The 25,094-nt window shown below is 46.3% G+C and overlaps 1 protein-coding gene across 3 annotated transcripts in view; it reads right to left on the reverse strand.

The window, feature by feature from the left end:
• The window catches only part of BCAR3 (BCAR3 adaptor protein, NSP family member), a 150,113-nt gene that overhangs the window by 29,759 nt on the left and 95,260 nt on the right, over positions 1-25,094 (reverse strand). For 2 of the 3 annotated variants that reach the window (XM_017879775.1, XM_017879773.1), the window contains exon 4: positions 300-428. In XM_017879775.1, the coding sequence (XP_017735264.1) occupies positions 300-428 (129 nt within the window). Of the gene's footprint in view, positions 1-299; positions 429-22,392; positions 22,687-25,094 lie in introns of those variants that run through there. The other variant, XM_017879776.1, reaches the window with a different exon arrangement.

The following is a 25,094-nucleotide window of genomic DNA, read 5'->3' on the forward strand; positions in this document are numbered from 1 at the left end:
TTCTTCCGGTTACTGACCCTGTGGCTGCTGCCTCCCACAGCTCTGTGCTTGCAGACCCCAGGAGTGCTGGCTGTCCCTCTACTTCCTGAACGTGTGGATGTGTGCTTTGGGTTCTTGACCTCAGCTCTTCCCAAGGTCTTCTTAGAGAAGGGTCTAAATGAAGTCATTTTTAGAGTATCTGTTTTTGGTTACACAGGAGCTTCCTCCCATGTGGCCTCGAAGTGGGGCCCTGCAGATGATCAATCTGTAGGTTGCCTGAGAGCAGCCCTGTGTGTGCTGGAAGGGACAAGACCAGGTACCTGTCGGGGGATGCGGCCGTGGTACCAGGCATGGCTGCGCAGGTCCTCACTGCTCAGCAGCAGCTCCTCCTCCAGCTCCTTCTTCAGCCTCTCAGGGGTCCTGTCCATGATGTGCCTCTCCTTGGAGAACTGCAACACAGAGTCAACCATGAGCTCACCCTGCCCAGGCCACACCAGGCCATGCCAGCTGGAGGTGACCGCCTGCTTCACTAATCCAACCAGTTATGCTAAATAAAGCCTGCGTTCAGGTAGGGGAGCCTAGATAATGATTACAAAGAGCTGTGACCTTTCGTTTCTCTGGCCACAATCATGTAATAAAATTTTCACCTGCACATGGGGACTATGGTAGGAGAGTCCACCAAGAGGTTCCTTTTACCAGTCTACTCAAGCAGCTGGGCAGGAAGGGCCAGAGAGATGAACAGATGGCAAGACACAGCAGCCCAGGCTGCTCTCTTCCCAGCCGAGAGCTTCCTCATTCTCCTTCAGGACTGTCCTGACATAGCGTGGGGAGGGCAGCTGTTCCCTTCTGGCCTTAGATACTGGGCCCCGGGCAGTGAGGCCCAAAGTAGAGTCCTTGGGCTGGTAGCGATGGCCCTGACTTCTCTGCTGTTGGTAAACTCAAGTTCAGGAATTGAGTCCGTCTTTAGAAACTTTTAGGGCAAATGGACACAGCAATTTTATGTCTCTTGAATCTAATAACAGAAGTCTATGTCTTTATTTCACGTTTCTAATATTTCATTTTTATGACAGATAGGAAACTGAAACGAATTTTAAAAGACCACCCTGGTCCTTCACCTCAGATGTTTGAGAATCACTAGTCTGCGGCACTGCACAGTGGCCATGGCAGGGAGTGCTAGGTGGGCAGCAGTGGCTCCAGGTTTAATTTAGAGCCATGCCCACTTACAACATGTGAACTGAACCTGGAAACCTGCCCAGTTCCCAGCAAGACCAGGCTTGATGACCAGGAACTGCTTGCTGAAGGTCCCATGAGCAGAAAAAGGATGTGTCCCTGTGGTTTTCCCAAGTTTCCCAGCTTGCCTTTCAAACCCCCAAGGGAGCCACAAAATTATTACTTATCACACTACTTTTTAAAAATGTTTATTTATTTTATTTTTTTGAGACAGGGTCTCACTCTGTCGTCCAGGCTAGAGCACAGTGGCGCAATCTCAGCTCACTGCAGCTTTGGCCTCCTGGGCTCAAGCGATCCTCCCACCTCAGCCTCTCTGGTAGCTAGGACTACAAGCACGTGCCGCCATGCCTGGCTAACTTTTGTAATTTTTTTTTTTTTAGAGATAGGGTTTTGCCATGTTGCCCAGGCTGGTCTCAAACTCCTGGGCTCAAGCGATCCACCCACCTCGGCCTCTCAAAGTGCTGGGATTACAGGTGCGAGGCACGGTGCCCGGCCTATTATACTACTTTGCACCTCAGCAAAGAAATAGCTCCAAATCCTTTTCCACCCCGCCTCGAAAAAAAAACCCTGGAATTTTAGGGCTAGATTCTTATCCTCTAGTGTTTCTTTGCACATTGGCCCATGAGGCGAGTTAGCTGAAGAGTCACTCGGGCTGATTTTTAAACGGGGCTCTGGCTTACTACGTGTTTACTTCTCCCTCCTCCTCTTCTCACTGGGCAGACACTCACTGGAGAGTGTCTGAACGATGGAATTTGCATCAAAGAGATGCTGATGCTGGCTGTCCAGGGTGCCTACAGGCTTTAATGGTGATGTTTGACACCGTCCGCTCCATTATTAATATTGTGCAGCTTCATCTGAAGACAGCTTGAGTGTGGAATGCAGGCTGTCAACCTGGCCACGTTTTACTGTTCTTTTATTGTCTGTCTTGCCTCCCACTAGACTGTAAGTTTCATGAAAACAGAAATCCATTTACTTTTTCCCCACCGCCCTTGAGCAATGCCTGAAAACATCAGGCACTGGGTATTTAGTAAACAAATACCCCAGGATGAGAAAAGATGCTGACTTTGCTTAGTTATGGAGATTCTCTCTTTCTCAAGTTATCTGAAGCCCTGTTTTCGCTGGGCATGCTGCCATTCAGCCAAAAGACCACATTCCTCAATCTCTGTCTCTTCCAGGGAGATGTGGCCACAGGACTCAGTTCTGACCAAGGAGCTGAGATGCAATGGCTGGAGCCTCAACACCATTCTGGACCATGAGTGGGGAGCCACACCTAGGAATGGCTGGGTGGAAGGTCTGATTGAGGCTAGGTCCCTGATGACTGTGGGGCCAACACACCAGCCCTGGGCCGCCAGCCTCCAGGTCTTCTAGGTGATCTACTTTATGGACGCCTGTGATTGGTGGGTGTTCCCGTTACTGGTGGCTGAACTAAATCCTAACCCATATTGTGACCTGACCCCCATTGAGTCACCCTGACAGGCAGTCTGCAGGCTTAGCCTAAATCCCTTGTGCTGCACCCTGGGCCCACTTTTTGGTCTGATCTCTGAAAATGTGGAGATCTGAAAACATACAGCAGGTCTTGCACGGTTCTTTATTGAAAATTTATTTGCTTATATCCAAGAAGCTATTTCCATATTTATCTTTGCATTTTCCTTCCTCCCTGATGTCCTAACACTCAGCCACCTCTCCCTCTCCCCGGCTCCTTTCTCAGCTCTGCTCATAACTGCAAGAGTTATTATTATTATTTTTTAGCACTTTATATGCATCAATCTTTTATTCCAGATTTTGAGATAATGCTTTTAAACTAGTTACAAAAAATATAAAATCAACTATCTTGCTATTTCTGTCCTAATTACTAACAGAAGAACAGAAAATTCTAAATTATTGTTCTTTCCCCCTGTAGACTCCAGAGAGGGAATCCTACAGGGTACTATAGGAGGTAGGGTACTACAGGAAAGTACCTAGAGAGAGAGAAATGAAGATATTAAGATTGACGCTCTCAAATAATTTGGAATGAAAGACCAGACTTCAAAAAGTATGCCCTTAAGCTCTTGCATAATTTATGAAAAGTCTGAAGGTTACACAACTGCCTAGACTTGTATTTTAAAAGGGAAGGAGGGAAAGAGAGAGGGAAGAAAATGAGAGGGAGGGAGGGAGGGAGAGAGGGAAACCCAGAGTGAACAAGCAATTGCAAAAGGCTTTCCATTTCCAGCCAGTGAGGGCTGGCTCGAATATACTGCAGAGAGCCATGTGTGCTGTTGGGCGCCTCTGCCTCAGCAGATGATGTAGACAAGTCTGCCAGACAACTGAAGAAAGCAATTCAAAACGATCACCCCATATGCCCACCTCATGATTAAATAGTGGTTATTTTGGGAGTGGAAACCTTCTAGAACTTTCACTACTGCCTTTGTCACATATATTAATGCAATTATTTTTCCCAGCTGCTTGTATTTTATGAGATCTGGATCTCCCAACTGGGATTTTGCCACTATAGATAAGTACTTTGATGGACTGTAAACCCCACAGGTTAGTGAGAGGTGACCATATAACAAATTGTGCAAAATATATCCATCTGTATTTCTGAGAACATTGTGATTGATATCTGTGCTTCTTGGGGACCAGAAATGAGATTTCTGCTTCACAGGACTGGTCATGCATGTCTGTAACATTTGGCAGAATTCTGTAGGCTTCCCACATACAACCTGAATTACTGGTGACAGTGTATCCTTCCACTTCTCTGCTGCCATGTGGGAAGAATTTGGATTTCTCCCTGGAATGCAACCATTTTGTTCATGGCATAGGCTAGTTTTTGGGACTTGGCTATGAAGCAAATTCTAGCAATTTAAGGTAACACAACAGAGCCTCTGCCTTCAGCAAAGGTTTCATCCCCTCTGTGTGGCTATCGGGGTCCTCTAATTGATCTAAGTTCTAATTTATTCTATGAATGCCCTAAGAATCCTCCTGCCCTTCCTCAGACTACCTTTCTAAGGGAAGGGCAGAAGAGATTAGTACTGTATTCACTCACATAATATTCACATGCATTGTTATTGTTTGCATAGCCCAGAATGATTTATGAGAAGAGACAGAATAAGGTGTCAGGTCCTAGGTATTCCAACTGCTTCCAATCTTGGGAAAATAGACACAAGCACATCGTTCAAATCCACCCCAGTTCCCATAGCCTTTTCTCCTAGCTCCTTTCCAGCTCTCTCACATTTGTAGACATCTTCTGAACTCAGTGTGCTTTAAGGACGGGCTGGACTCAAGTCATCCTCAATCCCTCTGTCAGCAAGGGACAGCAGGCATTGTGGCACCCAGAATGAGTAACATGGCTGTGCTCTCTTAGAAAGCTGACACTGAGTGCGAACGCAGGACTGTGGCCCTCTGGACTGTACTTTTTCTTCAACTGCCAGGCAGAGCAAGATAACTTGTGAATAATCAATTCGCTCACATAAATGCAATAAACGTTAATAAGGATTACATTATCTAGTAATACAGCTCTCTCTCCAAGATTAAATTCTCTAACATTTGCCCCTGAGTTTGAACCTCATTCCTAGAAGGCATCTGATTCCTTGTTTTTCCAGTGTTTTGTCTTGAAGTGAAGGAGGTGGCAGCAGAGGAGGAGTCAGAGAGACAAGGTTGGTTTTTGCTGCCTCAGCAGAGGCTCTAGCCATCCTAAGCTCATCCCACACAGCAGCTGTGGGCTCAGCCTCCGGAGGGAGGGATGCTGCTGGGCTTTGGATCAAGAATATTGTGCCCACGGGTCTTGCCAGCTTCACTCCAGGGACCAAATCCACCCACAACCATGATGAGACCACAATGAGACAAATGTGCAGGCAGGGCCCATATCTTGTGCTTCGAGAAATTTGAGTAGTCCTTTTAGAGGGACAGGGAGAGTAAGATAAGGTACTATGTACATAAATAATAAGTATACCTTCAGGAGGAAAGAAAGAAAAGAAGAGAGGGAGAGTTAGTAACTACTGTACATGGTCACCCACTCACATGGCCCCACTTCAAAATGTTCATGTTTGTCCCAGTCATTAGCACTGGGGTCTGAGATGAGATGTAGGTAAAGTGACAAACAGGGCAAATGTAGGGAGTGGATGACGCCCCCTCTTGTCCAACCAAATTGCAGGATAGTTAGAAAATTCATAAGTTATTATAATTGATGCTTTTCATGAAAATCTGAGTCTAGCTACATCTTTCCTATCCCCAGCACTTTAATAGCCCTCATATCAAAAAGTGTCACAGCAAGGTGTTTAAGAGCCACCTCAATCCACAGGCCACTGTGCCACGCACCTGCTGTGTGGCCTCGGGCAAGTGACATTAACTCCGTAGAGCCTCAGGCTCATCTACAAAATGGGCATGATAATATGTCATGAGGTGTTAATAAGGATTAAATGGGTCAACATCTGGAAAGCACTAAGAGCATCCCTGGCACTAAGCACTGTCAATTGTCATAATAGACTCATATCAGGATGCTACTAATCTGTTTCTGTAAAATAAGCAGGCTTCCTGTTCAAGGTCTGATGCAGGAGGCTGAAGGAGGCAGGTGTTTGGGAGGGAAGCAGTTAAGGAAAGCAGCCTGGAGCCTGCTGAGTGCCTGGAGGCTGCCTGCCACAGGTTTCTTCAATCCTCACTCACTGCCCGCCTGGCCCAGCACCTCTGCTCGGTTACACGGAGAGGGCTGGTCCTAGCTTGCTGGGGTTGGCTCCAAGAAATCATAAATATCACTCTGAATCTGGAAAGCACATCTCTGCAGCCCCACATGGCCCCGGCAAGTCCAGTCTTGACACGCTGGAATAGCCAGGGCCCAGGAGATGATTGGAAAACACATTCTGGAGGCGCAGAGCCAGGTCTGCGAACGTGCTGGGAACCTCGATTAATGCAGAAACCCACATTTCAGCAGCTCTCCAAGGAAGAAAAGCCATTCCGGCATGGGAGGAATGGAGCTTGGGGTCTCCTGCGTGAGCATCAGAGCCTGGATTTCAAATTAGGCACCACAATGGGCCCTGGAGGCGCAGGAGATTCGACTTCTGAAGACAGGGGAGGGGGAGGGGTGCACTTGGGCGATCTGTCAGAAACGCCCAGAGGAGGCTGGGGACACTCATTCGCATGTAGGAGACAGCAGAATTTCAAAAAGATGGCATCTGCATTATAATTAATAATTATTTTACTCTATCCCTGCCTGTAAGAAAGGCTTCCTAGTTCCCACAGGATTTTAAATTGTGCAAATCGGCAGGAAAGACTCTTCCCCAGGCCTAGGAACCGAGGGTGGAAAGAGGCTGAGGAGGCCATGGCCATCCACTGTCATGACCAAACAGTTGCCAGCATCTGGCTGCCGGTGGGGGATGGATGCCCTCGTTCCTGCACTCAAGGAAGGCACAGTCTCCTTGGAAGATGACAGGCAAACAGTTTAACACACCCCAAGCTCTAGAAGCATACTGTTTGTCCTGCCATCTGCTCCCTGTCCCTCCCAGCTCGGCAGCTGGGGCAAGTTACCCTACCTCTTTGTCCTTTGGTTTTCCCCGTGGAAAAATGAGAAAAGTCACTGTGGCCAGGAGTGTCCTGGAAACAGCTTCATGGAGACAGGAGGAGGACAGAAGTCTGGAGAACCAGGGTTGGACCGTGAGGATAAAACTTAAGGACAGGGATAGGAAGGGTATTTGGGACATTTGAGCTAAGAGACATTTCCTTGTGTCTTTTGAAGACAAAAAGAGCTGGCCTTGGCTGGAAGGTTCTGGCTAGGAGGAGAGGGCTAAAGCATGCGAAGGCACAACAATGGTATGTTATGTATTTTATAATCATCCAGCAACCCCGCCACCCCCCAGGAGAGCGCCATCTTCACTCCAAGCATGTGGTTCTGACCCCACCTTCCTGACCATGGCTAGTTGGCCCAGGAAGGGCTCCTGTACCAAGTTGGTCCAATCAGAGTTCTTCCTGGGATTTTTCTAGATGGTACTGAGCGAAGAAGGTACTCTATCCCACTCCAGTGAAAACATCATGAGATTTGAAGCGTGGAAGTTGCTTCACCCCCGTGTTTCCTGCCAGGTAGAACAAAGTGCTGAGAGAATCAAACCAGCAAGCAAAGAGAAGAGGAGCAAGAGATGGAAAGTGACCCCTAGCATGCATATCCCTAAGCCCCAGCTGATTACATCAGCCGGCAAACTCCTCTTGTGAGCTAGGCTAGTATGATGGAATCCCTGTCACTTGTGACCAAAGCAGTCCTGATGTAGAAACTCAAGGACTGGCTGAGGGCAGCCCAACATTGGTGGCTGAGGGTTTAGACCATCACACACCAGAAAGTCAGAGTCACTGAAAATCTTTGCCCAGGAAGGCAACAGGTATACAAAAAGATGCTTTCAAAGAGGTCAATCTGGCTGCAGTGAGAGCAATGGGCTGGATAGGGCCAGGGCTGGAGGCACAGGTCAGAGTCTTTTGAAATGTGCTGACAATGCCCAGATCTCCATCTCCAGCCCTTAGGGTCAGTGCCTGGTAGGGATATTTACTGGAACCCACATTAGAGCTCAGATGTCAATATGGATAAACAGAACTCATCCCCTCTGCAAAGCCTGATCGTTGCCCTTTTGCCCAGTCACTGGCATCTCTTCTGCTCTCATTACCCAAACTAGAACCCTCAGAATCGGCTTCCATTGGTTAAAAAATTCCTGATTCTTTTACCTATCCCCATTTGAATCCCCACTGTTTAGATTACTGTTCTTTTCTCCTAGAACTTCTGCAATAGCCTCCTAACAGTTTCCCCGCCTCCCATCTCTAGTCCCACAACCTGCCACCTACAATACCACCAACCTTGTCATATTGCCCCTAGGTTCAGAGATTTTAGTCTGAGGGTGCTCCAGCTAAGGCTGACACCACAGCCAGTCTCAGTCTCTTTCAACTCCCCTCCCACCACACACACATATACATAGAATCAATGAGCTTCTAGTATTTAGTTTTCATTCATGCCAGGGTTCAGGCCTAGTCCCTGGGGGCACAGACCCCAGTCCTGCATTGTTCCTCCAGAATTCTGAGCTTTAAACACCATTCCCTGTTGCCCCAGGGAGCTGACCCATGGCCTCTGATATATACTGAACCTGCAGACACACTGGGATTTGGCTCTGAATTTGCTAGGAGGCCCAGATCATGAGAGGGCTGTGGATGCAAAGAGGAAGTGTCCCTTTGGGCCCCCAGAAATAGCTGTCAGAGGCATGACTGGCGGGGGAGATGGGCAAGGGTCCTGCCATTATGAAGTGGGCTCCAGGAGTCACCAGAGTGGAGGCATTAAAGTTTTCAGGACATTATTTGGGGCTGTTGGCTGCCAAGCCCTGAGGAAATATTGGTTATGCTCCCAAGGGCTAACAGTGACCTCCAGATAAAGCCCAAAGCCTCCTTCATAAGGCAGGTAATGCCCTTTTCCACCTGGTCACAAGCTAACTTGCTAACATGTGCTGATGCAGGACCCAATTGCAGGGACCTTCCACAGCTGCCTGAACATAACATCCCTCACGTCCTGCCTCCATGCCTCTGTCTTGTGGTCCAGCAGACAGTGACACATCTGTAGAGGCACACAGCCTGGCAGGAGTCCAGGATGGGAACTGGGGAGCAGTCAGGGATAAGTCAGACAAGGCAGGTGGGGACCTTGAAGGCCAAGCAGAGGCCATGCCTTATTTGCCTTTGGCTCCCAGAGCCTGGCCCAGTGCCTGGCACACAGCGAGTGCCCAGTAGACAGTGACTGGCTAGAACCATGCTCACTTGCTTGCCCTGTCTAGCAGGTTCCTTGTCACACTGGGTGTGGAGAAGAGGAGAGAGCTTGGAGGCTGGTCAAGACAAGCGACCATGGGCACATTTCTATACTTCTGAGCTTGTTTCTGTATGCACACGGAGTGGGGGTAACAACTCCCACCTCACAGGACTATAGAACCTGATGCATGTAAAGCATCTGGCACATGGATGCTCGCTTGACACACTGTGGAATTTGAACCCTCTTTCTTTTTTTTTTTTTTGAGACGGAGTCTCGCTTTGTCACCCAGGCTGGAGTTCAGTAGCACGATCTCGGCTCACTGCAAGCTCTGCCTCCCGGGTTCACGCCATTCTCCTGCCTCAGCTTCCTGAGTAGCTGGGACTATAGGCGCCCGCCACCTCGCCCGGCTAATTTTTTGTATTTTAGTAGAGATGGGGTTTCACCGTGTTAGCCAGGATGGTCTTGATGTCCTGACCTCATGATCCACCCGCCTCGGCCTCCCAAAGTGCTGGGATTACAAGCGTGAGCCACCGCGCGCGGCCTGAACCCTCTTTCAAAGATGGCTTTTAGCAACAAAATGGAACTTTCACTAAAGAAGTAAAGAAAAAAAATTACAAAATCCATCAGAAATTTTAGAGATATCTGGCCCTTGATAATTTAGTTCTAATGTGATAAAAAAAGCTAGAAGCTGGAAAATTGATCTCTACTTAGTCACAGATTTGTTTATTTCATTTATTTCAGTTCAAAGTCAACAGTTCCTGGAGTTTTGAGTAGCACTCAATGGTTCTATAGATGCAGGGTGAGTAAGCAGGCATACTGTCACTTGGTGGCAAGCACTTTCTGTGCATATATCTCACTATTAACAAGTTTATATATTAGTTCCAGGTGGCTCATATATCCACAAGTACACAGGTGACACAGCCCAGCATGCGAGTGCAAGACAGTTTTTTGTTTGCACAAGGGTAAGACGTCCTTGTATGTAGATTCTATCTTCTTGGACACTTAGTTGTTGAGAAATTTTTTGTTGAATTTTAAAAACTGAGATGATTTTCTAGTAATTCATTAATTCCATGATCAAGCCTGGCAATTAACTTGGTTGAATAAAGAAAAAGAAGAAGGGAATGTGTGCATAAAAAGAGGAGGTAGGGAGGAGAAGGAAGGAAGAGGAGGCTGGAGAAGGAGAAAGCTAAGAAGCTGCTGGGCTATTCTATCCTAGTTGGGAATGTAAGGCTCCAACACCCGGAATGCTATCAGGGTTCTCAAACAAAAGCCTCCTTTCTTCAGCTTTGGAACTGGAGCTTGAGGGAGAAGTCCACAATAGTCCAGGCCTCTTATCAAATTGTATGAAACAAACTCCACAGGTTTTCTAGAAATCCTATCCAGAAATTTTGATTACAAACAAAATTATAAATCTGACTGGAGTTCTGGATCTTCGATATTAACACTGGTCTAATTTCTTTCTCATTATTTTTGAGACAGAGTCTTGCTCTGTCTCTTAGGTTGGAGTGCAGTGGCGCGTTCATAGCTCACTGCAGCCTTGATCTCCTGGGCTCAAGTGATCCTCCCGCCTCAGCCTCCCAGGTAGCCAAGACTACAGGCCTGTACCACCAGACCTGGCCATTGGTCTAATTTCTAAGCAAGGCTGGTGTCTTCCAATGAGCTCAGGGTGGGAAACCCCACAGGGGTTGGGGCTGTGAACTGCACCAGGTGGCCCAAGCTGGGCGTCCAAAGAGACAGACCCACATCTCAATTCCACTGAACTCTGGGAATCCCTGTGATGACTTGAGGCCTGCATCATCACTGCCCCCAATAATGTTGTAAACATGTAAAGAAACTGAATCCCCAGAAAGAACACTTTCAAAAAACACTAAATAAAGCAGTCTGAACCCTTCCTCTGAGGAAGGCTGCTACATCTGGCATCGTCTTACAAGTAAATCCACCCCAAAATGAAGTTCTCTGGAGAATTCAGAAACTCAGCCCTTTTGAACCCCTGCCTTGTGTTGAATTTCAAGCCAAGTTTACAACCAAATTCCGAAGTATATCAAGGACTTTTAAAGACCCAACTGGTATTTTTACAATTGAAAACCTGCATAAATTGATCATGAACCCAAAGAATGAATAAACCCCAATTACTTTCACCACTCTAAACCCTGCCCGAAGCTGAAAAATAAAAATCCAGTTCTCTACAAGTTTGAAGACCAGTTACTTCTAGTACAAGCCCTTGGGTGTTTTCCTGTAAAGTAGAACAGAAGGAACAGGAATGGCACTTGTGGCAATCCTAAAGCCTCGTAATGAAATAATTAGTAGATTGGTTCTGTTTCACCTTTTACTGACACTTGCTGGTTTTGTGCCTTACCTAAAAATACTTTATTTTATTATAATCCAAAGATAAATGAAGAAAGGTTTGAATTCACCAATCCTACTTTTCCCACTGGGATGCTAGGCTAGAAGAATAGTTTCTTATGCTAATAACTGTGATTAAAGCCAAAGCCTTTACTTAAATAATTAACTTTACAAATAAAAGAGTTCAAAGAGAAAAAAATTCATATTTTATATCCCTATTGGGTAAACAACAACAAAAAAGTAAACATGGGCAATTGGGCATCTTTGCCTGACCCAGCCCAGTGGGCACATGGTGGCCTGGCCAGCAGTCCAGGACATGGCCAGAACCATAGCTAAGGAGGTGCCACTTGTACATAGCTGTCGTGGATCTGTATATTGATTACAACAGCTGTCTGACAGAGGGCAATAAAGTGTCCTGAGGAAAGGGTGTCTTACTCTAATTCATGCAAAGGCACTCTATGGGCCAGCAGGGACGGTCCCTGAGTGTGTCCCTGTGACTTCTCTGCCTTTTAGGTGTTGGGTTCTTGGCAGATGAGGATCTCTGGCCTCACTGGGCCCCTTGCTATAAGCCAGCTCCTTCAAATTCTCTCATTAAAGCTCAGTGAAGCAGCCTTTGCAGAGAACTTCCTAATCCATGCATACTTCACCCTGTTGGCTACAGTTCTGCAGAAATAGTCAGGGCCTCCATTTTTTATCAAGAGTTTCACAGTCACTGGAACACTGTGCCTTAAATGAAACCCAAGGACTACTCTGCCTCCCTGGCTAGATCTGAGGCAGCCGCAGCTGTGATGGAAGGAGAACTCCATGCCCTGCAGCAGTCACAGCCTTTTTGAGCAGACAAAGCATTTGAAGAGAATGCACAGCAACAAACATCTATCTTATCTGGGGTCAGTAAGGGTTTCTGGCCCCTTCTGACGAAGAAATTGGCAGCTGAGATTCCATAAAAATTTCAATAAGTTTTAGCATTCTGAAACACTTCAATTAGTTTGATGTTAATGTTTAAGCACCTTGATGAAATAAATTTCTCTCTTCCAAATGCTAGAAAGAATCTCCCTTTCAGGAAGATTCTGCAGATGGGTTTTGATGCCATTTTATCATTTTATAGTTAGATCTCTATAATTTATCACACTGTAGACCAAATGCTTGCTTTAGTGCCATTAAAAACTAATTTGCAATTTGCTGTTAAATTAAGATGCTTCATTTTCCTACTGTATATGATTTTCCTTTTCACAGATGAGTTAGGATACAAGGGCAATCAGACCCTAGTGCAGACAAGAAAATACCATCAAAACCCCTAGAGACCCCAAATCTAAGAGATTTCCTTTTATTAATTATCAAACCTAATCAATCTCTCATCAAAAGAGACTCAGAAACCATGAATAGTAAATATGAAGAGGATATCTGTAGAAACCCTCGCTTATCAAAGTTCTGAGAAATTCCCATTAAATTTCTGTTATTTATGTGTGCAAACTAAAAAGACTAATTTAATTTTAATTCGTGTAGATCGAAGTCTTAGAGCAGAGCACTCTGTAAGCAGGCAGCAGTAACTTAATCCTACATGCCAAACTAATTATATTAGAATCATTGTGATAGGTGCCCATGGCTCCTTTGATGTTAAACCCCTGTTACCTTTGCTCCCCAGTCATTCTCTGGGCAAGGTCTCCTGTACATATTCCCATCCTGCCAGATCATGAAGCTGTTGCTTTTGAAGCTCAGTTTTATTCTGATAGAACACCAAGGGACTGAAAATTATTTCTCACTGATTTTGGTCTAAAAACTTTGGGAGGAATTCTAAGCTTGACAGAATGTAGCACATACAATGCCAACAAATGTGGCTTCTTTTCTTCACTAAGCTCACCCACACACTGGTGAAACTGCTCAATGTACTCACTGCACTGTAATATCTCCCTCCACCCCTTCTTGACCCCAGTGAGTTTGCCCATTGTGTTTCTTACCCCCTTGATAAGCATCATTTACCTACAGCCTCACTCAAAGCTCAGCTCCAAGGGGGTTTCATCTTTCCGCTAACAGATAAACCGAAACACGATGAGATTTCCAACAGGCCATTTGTTAACATCTTGCCCTGCTGAAAGCCCTGGTGGGTACCTTCCGTCTAGATCAAATTTAGATGATGACTTCCTGGAGCAGCCCACAGAGGACCAGACATCCAAATCACCCCCACGAGGCAGGCCTGCATTCTCATTCCTCCTAGCGAGAAGTCGGATGTGCCACAATTAAGAGGAAGGCCGAAGGTCACTGGATGTACTTAATCATTATGGGACCAGAGAAATGAAGGGCTTTGATAAAAGCTAAACACCAGTTCAACCTACAAAAACCCCATCTAAACCACTTTGCTCCCTTTAACCATGTCCTCGAGCGACTTCGAATAATACTTCTCTCGCTTTCACAGGGCTGGCCCTTGGGTTAAATGAAACAATGCAAGTGAAATATTAATCGCTGAGTTCAGCAGCAAGATTACACTCAGTAATAGTAGTGCTTTGCTACCATCTACAAAGAATGAAAAAAACAGAGACTGCCCTGGCTAAGGCAGACCCTAATAAAAGAGTTTGAAAACCAGCTGATCAGAGCTCAAAATGTTAGAAGATCCAAACCAGAAATCCTCACCACTGGTAATTCGATCTTGTTCATTCAACATCTTAATGCAAATTATGAATGATCTGGAACATAGCTATTCATCAAACCAGATGTCCTATTTGCTCTTCAGTAAGAATGTCAGCAAATCAAAATCTACTTAATTCAAATACTCTCATTTCTTAATTCACCTCAAATGAATGAGATGAATTACGAAAGGGAGAGTACTCAATCAACAGATTGCACTGTAGTTGAAAGACACCCAAAGATGTAATTGGAAGGAAAAACAAGATATGCCAAACACACGGAGGAAAAGCCAAAGATTCAGACAGCCTTCCAGCGTGGGGCGTAGAACAAATGACTTTGAAATTCTCTCTCTCCAAAATAGTACCATGACTAACAACCATCTTAGAACTCTGCTCTGGGACAAAGCGCATCATATGTCAGTGCTAAGTACGCAGGAGGCTTGCAGTAAAACAAAATGATTCATCACAAGATGGGTTTTGGCCAGATATCAACTGCACCACTTTTAATATACAACTCACAGGCCACTTTAAAGGTATATTCTTTCTAGAGGAGCTCAAAGCACTAGATACCCACATATCTCATTTAACAAGCATTTTAAAAAATGCAAACAACAAACATCCTACATGTCATGCAAAGAAACAGAGAACCAGAAACTGGACTTAAAGACACGAGATACTCAACCCAATACAACTCAGATCTCATGAGTCCATACAGCATTCCTGTGAGCTAAACAGTGAGCAAGACTGTTTACATCTTACAAGAAAATAGGGTGGTGGTAGGGACAGAAAGGAAGAGACAGGTGAGAGTAGCATTTAGAAGGTAATATCATGAAGACTTACTCATTGATTACATGTGGAAAATGAATAGGAAGAAGGGGCATGGGCATCCCAGAAAACATCCAATAAAAATGCACGAGAGCATAGTGGGTTTGTGGAAGAAGATGTAGAACTAAGGTCTGCTGGGCTGTCTGGATGGAGTCACTTACCAGGCCATGGGGTCCAGGTGCTATGGACATAGGTTGACTGGAGAGCCTATCTGGAGAACAACGGCTCGGGAGTCCTCAGTATAGAGGGGTATTCTATCCCAGCTTTCACCAAAGAGATGTGATACAGCATGAGAAGAGGGCTGGGGGAGGCTTTTCAGAGGCTGACTAGAAAGAGAAACCCAAGAAGACAGTAGGACTGGGCAGGAAGGATGCAGGAGAACAAATAGAATGCAGTGTCCCGGAGGTTGAGAGAGAAGATTTCAGGAAGAAATGGTCAACATTGTCAAGTGCTGCAGAGAGTTCCAATCACATCACAATTGGACAGCATCTGCTGCACTTGGCAATGTGCAGGTCACTGGTGGCATAAAGGGGGCTGAGTGGCCGACGGAAAGGGAGGGAGTAAAGACTGTGTTATATGAGAGTTTATGCATGTATGATATACAGAGGGACCTAATAGACACTGGGGACTCCAAAAGAGGGGAGGAGGGATGGGGAGTAAGGGGTTGACAAATTACCCATTGGTACAATGTTCATTATTTGGGTGGTGGGTTCACTGGAAGCTCAAATCTCACCACTATGCAATATATCCATGTACAAACCTGCACATGCAGCCCCTGATCAATATTTTTAAAAAGACTGTGTTAACCAGCTTTGGGGTGGAGGAAGATGGAGACTAGAAAGGACAGCATGGAAATGAGGAGGGTTTTTAACATGCAAAAGACCACAGCATGTTTCTAAGTGGAAACACGATCTCGTTGTGAGTGTTAGAAGGACAAGGTCTGAAGTGAAGGTGGAGGAAGGAAAATTAGGGTGAACTGAGCTAGGACAAGCAGGACGGATGGGAGGCTTCAGGGGCCCAGGGAGGACACAGGCATGAGTTAGGGGGATGCTGCTGCTGCTCCCCAAACTCATCCCACACAGAGAGTCCAACACCCAAGCTCTCACTCACTCTGCATCCAAGCCACTTGCTGGGTCCCCACTGCCCTTAAAAAAAATAAAAATAAAAATAAAAGGCCCAGCATGCTCTGTTCCCCAACCGCCTCTATGGGCTCATCTCATTCCACTCCTCAGCTTTAGCCTGAAGCTCCCGTATAGGAAGCTCTTTCCCTCTCCTGTGCCTTTTGTATCTATGGCTCCTACAGTGTTATCTCCTCCAGGAAGTCCCCTGATCCAGGGCTGTGTTAAAGACTTCTCCCTGGCTCTCACAATAGGCTGTGCATCCTTCCTGCCTTTGCACCCACCATAAAGCACCGTGTAAGCTGCTTGTATCTCCATCCACCCACCAGACACAGCAGAGCTCCTTTGGGCGGAATGTTCACCTCTGTCTTCCTCCTCCTAGTAGGCCTTCAATGCACATGCTAGGGGTAGGCTGGGGAAGGGTGATCAATGAATGGCTTCTGAGTCAGAGGCTGCATGGATAGTTCCTCAAATCCTATCTTACTGGGAATCCAGATTTTACTCATCAGTTCTTTGTATGTAACTACTTTTGTAAAAGCACACACATATCTAGAGTAGACACTGGGGAGAGTTCTTCTCCACAAGAACTACAAGACATGAAACATAGCACTTTCATGAGCTAGAAAGAAAAATCGGCCATAATATTCTAATGGCCAGAGCCAGATTCCAACAGTAGCTCCTGGCACTGTGGACACACACTGGAAATACAGCTGAGGCCAGAGATGGTGTCCAACCTCCTGAGGCTCTCCTTTCCTTCCCAACCAGGACAGGCTGAGTCTCCTCTGCTGTTCCTGGGGACACCCAAGATATCCATCAGCTAAAAGGCCCCCAAGCTATCGCTGACAACATCTTTAAACCCGGCAACAGGACTGGGTCCCGTGTGCGCTGCTGACCTCTCGCACGGGCTGTGCGGAGAGACCTTTGTGGTCGAAGCACACCAAGCCTCCAGCGTCCTCCTCAGTGTTTAGCACGGCCCATCCCTCTGCAGTCCTGGAGGTGCTGAACCCACTAACAGAATTTCCCCAAGATCCCAATCCCGTCTCTGCTTCCCACTTAGGTCACTCCGACAAAAACAAGGTTTTGGCCAGGATCCCAGCTCCAGGGTCTGCTAGGGAACCGGGTGCTGGGACATAGCCTCTGTCAAGCATGTCTTTCCCCTGATATTGAAACCAGATCCCACCCAACCAGATGCCAATGGAATGCATTTAAGCTTCTTTCAAAAAGCTACGCTGTCCTTTCTTTTTGGAGGGCTGGAGAGATAAGTGAGCAACTAGCAGCCGCCACGAGGAGGGGCTGAGTTACTTGGAAAGATGTTTCCTGCAAGGCTTCTTCCACCTTGCGCAGCTTGTGCTGATGGTGCATCTGCCTTACTGACAAAGGCAACTCGGGCCATCGTCAATGCTGGGATGTGTCACCATTCCCCAAGCTGTCACAGCAACAGACAGACCAAAGGACCAGCCACAGGGAAGATGAGCAGGGCCTCTGCTCAACACACACACGCGCCACCACAGAAAGACAGTTCACATGAAACCAAGTTCCAGGGGCCCAGGGCTCTAGGATGGGCAGACGTGACTCCTCAGGCTGTACTACGGATTCCAAGAGGCTCCAGATATTTTTTTCAGGGCAGGGGAAATGACTTTAAAGGAAAACAAAAAAGAAACAATACTACATAGCACTTCCTGGCTACAAAGACAAGTCTAGGAAAGCACAGGCCTAACATCCCTGCCTTCTAACTGTGGCTGCTCACTGACAAGACCATGGCCACTGGACTTAAGGCCTAATTAGCTGAGACTTACTGATTCATCTATCCATAGGCACCACACCCCAACCTCTCTATCTGCACTCCTTCAGAAAGGTGGTCTTTCTGCCCTTGCAAGGTAATTCCCGTCTCCTCGGTTCCTCTGACACAGGGACCCCGACCTTCCTCAGGCGCAAACATTGATGAAGCGATGAGTTTCAGCTCCTGTGTCCTCTGCCCACAAAAATACCTAAATAAGTTACTAACAATCAGAGACACAAGGGGCCAGAAGAGGTGGGGGTTTGTTTTCAGTTCCAGCCCCAGAAATGTGGCCCATTGTGTTTTTTACCAAGTTCTTCCTTTAGCTCACCAGGGACCTGGGGGCAGGACTGCCAGCGGCTGCTCCCTGCGCTCCCCTTCCAGGCTGGTGCCTCCCTGTTCGCCCACAACTGGGTACTCCACGTCTCTACACTTTGTGTGTGCTCCTCTCTCTATGAAGAAGGCCAATTCTCCTCCTTCTCTGGATAACTTTGACTAATTCACCAGACCCAGCAGAGGCTCTCCCTCCCTGCAGGAGGCCATTCCTGATCCTTCCCACTCCAGCCCCAACTATGCCACGTATGTGCCTCCAGGGAGCCACAGCACCCTCTAAAGAGAGCAACACCAAATCAGTGATAACCGATCGTTTCCTTCAACCAGAGATGTAAATGTCTGCAGAATGCAGACAGGCATGATATTACAGCAGAGCTCCCCACTGGACCAACGACTCCCACTGGGTCCCCAGCACCGACATATTTGAGGTACCACAACTGGCGACTGCTGAGCTGAACTGGGGATGCAATGGGATGAAAGCCAATGGGGAAATGTGCCTCAAATACTTATTAACCCCTGGTATGGGAGGCCTGGCTGCTAGGATTATTCCTAGATCCTCTGTGACTTCTCTGACCATGTCACACACTAACCTTCCCAGTGAACCTTCTGCTCTGACCAGGTCTGGCCTTCTGCACTCCTGCAAATGCCAGTGGCTTTTCTATCTCTGAGCCACTTGGTCTGCTGCTCCCCCAGGCTGAAATGCCTTCCCTATACCATTCTTTTCTTTGTGCATCCAAATCCCCAGTTATTAAAAAAAAGGAGAAAAATTTAAAAGGGGTTACCTGTTCTTAAAAACAAATGAACAACAACAACAACAAAAAACAGTCCTGGCCGGCCGCGGTGGCTCACGCCTGTAGTCCCAGCACTTTGGGAGGCCGAGACAGGCGGATCACAAGGTCAGGAGATCGAGCCCATCCTGGCTAACATGGTAAAATCCCGTCTCTACTAAAAATACAAAAAAAATTAGCCGGGCTTGGTGGCGGCTGCCTGTAGTCTCAGCTACTTGGGAGGCTGAGGCAGGAGAATGGCGTGAACCCAGGAGGCGGAGCTTGCAGTGAACCAAGATTGCGCCACTGCGCTTCAGCCTGGGCAACACAGCAAGACTCTGTCTCAAAACAAAACAAAACAAAAAACAGTCCCACATCCTCCCTGAAGCTTTCCTAAAAACTATGGCTCACACTGTTCTCTCCCAACTGAACTGCAAAATAAAGTATTAACATACACAATATCATCTTGTTTTAGGCATCAATTGTCTTAATATAGTACAGTAGAAAGAAAACTAGCGGCCAAGCGCAGTGCCTCATGCCTATAATCCTACCACTTTGGGAGGCCAAGTCGGGCAGGCCACCTGAGGTCAGGAGTTCGAGACCAGCATGGCCAACATGGTGAAACCCTGTCCCTACTAAAAATACCAAAAATTAGCCAGGCGTGGTGGTGGGTGCCTGTAATGTAACCTCTGCCTTCTCCTGTCGCAGGTTGCAGTGAGCCGAGATCACACCATTGCACTCCAGCCTGGGCAACTTGGTCTCAAAAAAAAAAAAAAAAAAAAAAGAGCACTAGGCTTTGGCCCAGAAAATCTGATTTCTATTCCTGGTTCCCGACGAAATGATTCTGGGCAGGCTGTTTCTGTGAACCTCGGTGTCTCCTCTGTGGAAAGGGTCAATTATTGCCCTGCTCACCTCACAGAGCTTATTTTCAGACTCCAGTGAGACAAAGTTGTTGAAGTCTTCATAGCACATAGAGCTTGTTTTCAGACTCCAACGAGACAAGATGTGAAAGAACTCATACATTTGAAAGTCTTTTACAAACGTAACAAAGTGATATTACCACCTAATAATATTCTTGTGGTAAGTCTTTGAAGGCAGGAACCATACCTCAATTCTCATTTATTGCCCCACACCTCCCACCAATCCCTCCCCACTGAACAGAGGGCTTATGCATGGAAGGGGCTACATTCAATATCCATGGACTTTAGAACTTGAATGTGTCTGTTAATGTTATGATCTGGAATATCTCCATTATAAGCTTCCTTCCATGGGGCTTAAACAAAACATACTTTCATCTTTTTTCCCCCAGAAAAAAAATCCAGTAGTCTTTTATGTAATGGCTGTCTACTGTGAACCCCTTCGGGATATTAAAGTCATGACCTTCAACATGGCTGGAACATCTTGTATTTGGCCCCTACTCTATGAGAGTCAGCACATCCCTGATCCTTCTCTCCATTTTTGGCCTCCCATTTAATTCCTTTCCAAGGTCTTTATACACAAGTCCGTATGAGGCCTCTAAATACATCCTAAATTCTGTAAGACCTCTGCAAATAAGATCTCACTCTCTGAAAACACCTGTATAATCATTCTCCTATGTAAGGAGGGAGCCTCTATATTTTTAGTTTTCTTCCCATACAGCAAACACTATTAATACCATCATACTTTCTCCAGAGATGATATGGATTAGACCAAATGGAAAGTTACCATGGCTACCGCAGTGTTATTTTTGGTATGAGAAATTCATGCCAAGAGAAGCAGTATACATGGTCAAGAACTGGAGCTTTATTTCCTCTTTGCTATCAGGCAATCAATCCCAATTTAATTTTGAAACTCTAATTGCAACGGAAACTAATTATGAGCAGCAAGATCTGAAACCCCTAATTAAAGTGGGAGTCAATAAAGCGACTCGGCATTATCAATTGGGGCACCACTGGCGGGATGGGGGATGAAGTACAAGCAGATTTCTTTCCCAAGTAACTAGCTAAGCAAAACAAAACAGGGAGACTCATCTTGAGGGTGCAGTTGGGGAACCCTAAGTTGGGACCAAGGGCTACAGTTTCCAGCAAGTGAGCAGGTCAGGCCTTCTCTCTGTACTATGAAGACTTCGACAAACTGTGAATAGAGTAGGAAGTCCAGGTGGACAGAAGGGAGTTTCTACCAATAGTCAACCACTGACAGTGGCCACGGTGGAGAGGTAGAGAGTGGACAAGCTGAAGGACAGCTGGATCTGACTACCCCATATATTAAGTGGCCTTTTCTATATATTATGCAGCCTTGGGGCCGTAACTGCAGAAAAACAGGTACCCAAACAGAAGCTCATCCCTCAGACCCAGATATTTTAGGCTGACTCCCTCACACACTCAATGCTGAGTTGCACTTTACTGAATTAGCAGAAGTTGGCTTGTGGAAGGACTTCTATTAGCGTGAAACCCACTGCCAATCCCCGAAGTGCACCATACCCTTTGGGACCTCCCAGTCTATCTTGGAAGCTTTAAAATACTGTTAATGGCATGACTTCATCTGCCCCACACTTGAACGATCCATATTTAGGCCAGAAACCACATGGACTTCGCATCACTCCACTGGGCTCCAGGAGAGAAAGAGGCTCAAGTTGGGAAGGGAATGCTTCTAACCAATGATTAATTACTCATCCTCTGTCAAATTTATTGACAAAGGGACAGAAATGAACACTCCTACCAGGGATCAAAATCAGTGGAAGCTCACCCTTTTCCCACTCTGTATATTTTATACAAAAGGTTTTCGCCCACTAACAGGTAGTTTTCCTGACTTTTTAAAAAGCATATTGAGAAAAAAGAAGCAGAACATCATAATCCTGTTGCAGCCTTTTCAAAGGTGATGAATAAGCCAGTCCCACAGGAGAGGGAGCTCTGCTTCAGAGTGGGAAGCATTCCTTAAGAGCTTTCAGAGTCCAATTTCCCAGGAATAAACGAGGTCCGCAGTCAGGCTGGGGCCGACAGGCTTTTTCCAAGGCAGACAAACCCCAAGATCCACAAAAGCCTATATTAATCTTAATTCCTAGTGCGTCACAAGCAGCAACATAGAACACAGGCCTCATCTTGAATTAGCCAAAGGAGGTTCTCTGAATAAAGATAGTGTATTGACATATTATACAAAGCTCTTGGCACTGGTGTTTTATAACAAATGTTAAAATGTGAGCAGTAAAGACAACAACAGTTCTGAACCCCGAGATGTTTTGAAACCTGGCTGCAATTTGAAAGGAAATATTGTGTGGCTTCTGTACATTATGTAGATTATTGATATGTAATGACCAGCAGGATAAACAGAGAAAAGGGCTCAGCCACCTTGCGTTCATTAGAAATGAAGAGAGACAAAGAGAGAAAGAAGAAAAATTGCTCTGTCTTATTGAGCTACTTTAGTATAAAGTTTCAGCCTAGGGAGAACTGAAAGTGTCCTGAAAAACAGCTTCAGCCCAAAACAGACACGGAGCGCCGTTCTGTGCCACTGGGCTCTGCTTCCAGGGGAGGTACACCACTAGGGGCTTTTGAAGACCCATCAGTCAAAGAAAGCACCTCTGTTTTTACAATCAGCAAGCTGCAAACTTTTATCTATTGCCCTTTAGGGAACTAATGCTTTCAGGGTCCCCCAAAAGATTGATAGATGTACTTTATTTCCAAACCAAACCTACCTTGACTCCAATGAAAGACTTGCGGTGATAGAAGCAGCACAGAGCTGCTGAGAAGGCGTGGAAAGCACTGCATTCCTTAGGCATCTTTCGGTCTTCAGTCCCGGGGACCACACACTTTCTTCAGGGTTAAAAGAAAGGGGGCTTTGGGTGTTAAAGCCCTAGCCCACCACAGCAGCTGTGCTGCTTCTGCCCAGAAGTCAGGGAAGTCGGCAGCCGGGGGAGTGAGTCGGCTCCTTCTCCCAGGCTAGTCTGGGACTTTTCCCCTCTGCTGAAGCCAATACGATCCACTCGCTCAATTCTCGCAGGCTGGTGTCCAGCCTGCCATGCACACAGTGCCAGAAATTCTCATGTGACCAGACTTGCTTTCTGATGAAATTCTAACCCCTCTTAGAAGAGGCCTTGGGCTTTAGCTGTCCCCTCAATTGAGAGACCAGGCAGAAATCATTAGCAGCCCCTCTCCCCCAACCCAGCATTTCCTTCTGGGACTGAACTGTACCATGCCACCTGCTCCTAGTGGTTCTGTTTGCTTGTCACTCCAGCAACCAGAGGTTTAAGGAAGCAGGGCAAGTTGTACATTCACACCACCTTGTTATGAACAGAAGGCTCCTTTGAGGAAAGGAGGTGGCCTAAAAGTGACTTTCCCTGGGAGAAATCCTAGATGTCCTAAGTAACCCAGGCAGGATCCCTGTCCTCACTCTCCCAAGCCCACCTCCAGAGCTGTTTATTTTTAATTAAGATGCTCCTGGCAGCCAGTTTGCAGCTGATAACGTTGGCATAGTCATCGCTACTGGCAAAGCAATATTGCCTTTTGGTGTTTAATTAGCAAGTCTGTCAGCAAACACCCTAAGCGCCCTATGCCCTCCCACCTGGCTGTGCAGCCTGTTGGGAGGATGGGGACCATGTACCCACTTCTGATTCAACTGTTTGTCCTACACTCTCCTTTAAATCCTTCACTTTAATTACTCATCGCCACTGTGATTACCCACTTTGTGTAACCTGCACACAAACCTCACATCCAACGCAGCCAAGCAAGGCCCTCCTGGATTCCCTGCAATCTGAGGCCTCTACCCTTACCAAGAGCCGCATAACACCTTCAGGGAAAACTAACTGCTTTTCCTCTTTCATTCCAGTTATAGCGGATACTCAACGAGTCTTTTTTTTTTTTTTAATCAAATCCAGGTTTCTGCCTGTAGCTCTTCCTCTCCTATCGTACCACTCCATATATTAACTTTTTGTGGCTTCAGTCTCAAATATGGAATGTGTCCTGAAGCTTTCTAAAACTTCACACAGGCAGAAACTTGTAATGAGGAAGAAACAGGACCTATTCAGTCCAGAAAGGAACAATACCAGATGAGGCATGATGGAGGTATGAGAAATATCCAACGGGATTAGCGTCAAATCCTCAGAAGACCTTGGACTAGGTCCTTTGGACTAGGTCAAGTCTGCCTACAAAAATAGGGAATTGTTCTGGGCCCAGTGAGCAGGTATGGAGATCCACAGTCTCACACCCATGCAAGGGCAAGGCCCGGCCTAATCAACGTGTCAACATGGGGATGGAGCTGCTAAGTGAGGCTCTATTGTCACAGGCGATGACTTCCTTTCTGCTTTCCTCCCTCACTCCTTCTCCTCTCTGACTCTGGGGATCTGGTCTACAGTCCTGAGGATTCCCAGGCCACAGAAAGTCCACCAGAGAACCTAGAAGGAAGCACCAAGGTGGCAGAACTCAGAAGGGTTTTCTGAGCTGGAAGAGCCCTTGAAGACTGTCCTCCAAGGTCCAGTACTGCATCTGCGAGGAAGTGTTTTCTGGCTTGCCCTCATTTCCATTAGATGGGGTTCAAAAGGTAAGTCCATGTGAGCAGCCAGGCCCAGGCCCCAGGAGTTCTGTGGGCATGACTCATCAATCAGGCCACTGGCCACCACAGAAGGGGCCATTTTCACCTGGTATACTCCTTGGAGAGCAAATAACAATTCCTCCAAGCTAAAAACCTCCCCAAGAGGCTAGACAGGCACCATCCCAGGCCTGGGAAAAGGGAGGGGAGCAGTGCCTGAAATCCTGCACAGAAATTCGTGAGATTAGTCAGCCAAGAGATTCTCAAGCCCAGACACCCTTTCCCCAGAAATCGTGAATGAAATGCATTCCTGAAAGTAATATGCAAATAACTCAGACATGTAAATCACATAGAATTACGAATAAAGTGCTCCAGAGCCAGGGTAAAAACAAAATCAAAGACACTTAGGTCACTGCGGAATCACAGCTCTTGTTACCTGAGGATTTCTCTGTTTATTCTAAGAAATATCTCCAAAATATCCAAAGAATTTGTTCCACCAGGATTAAATCATGACTAATCTTATTAGGTAACTGTTTCCTAAGCATCTTTTATTTTTATTTCACACCAAAAATAATTTCTGAAGCAGCACTCAAAGGTTTTAATCAATTTTCTCCCGAAACGGTCAAGGAGAGAGACTAAAATAATGTGTTGTTTTTGTAACTAAAGATGATAATTGCAGGCATTCTCAAAGTGTCCTTCACTGACTTGTTAAACTTTAAAATGTTGCCTATTTACGCTGATCAATTCCTCCCATTCTCCCCACAATGATTACTCTATTCCAGTTACGAGGAAATACAGGGCCAGACCCGTGTACCACTCAGCAGAGAACAAAGGGCCAGGGACTCCAACTTCAGACTGCAGAACTTGGTATCT

This window comes from Rhinopithecus bieti, unplaced genomic scaffold, assembly GCF_001698545.2.
Source record: "Rhinopithecus bieti isolate Rb0 unplaced genomic scaffold, ASM169854v2 scaffold_11919, whole genome shotgun sequence".
NCBI lineage: Eukaryota > Metazoa > Chordata > Mammalia > Primates > Cercopithecidae > Rhinopithecus > Rhinopithecus bieti.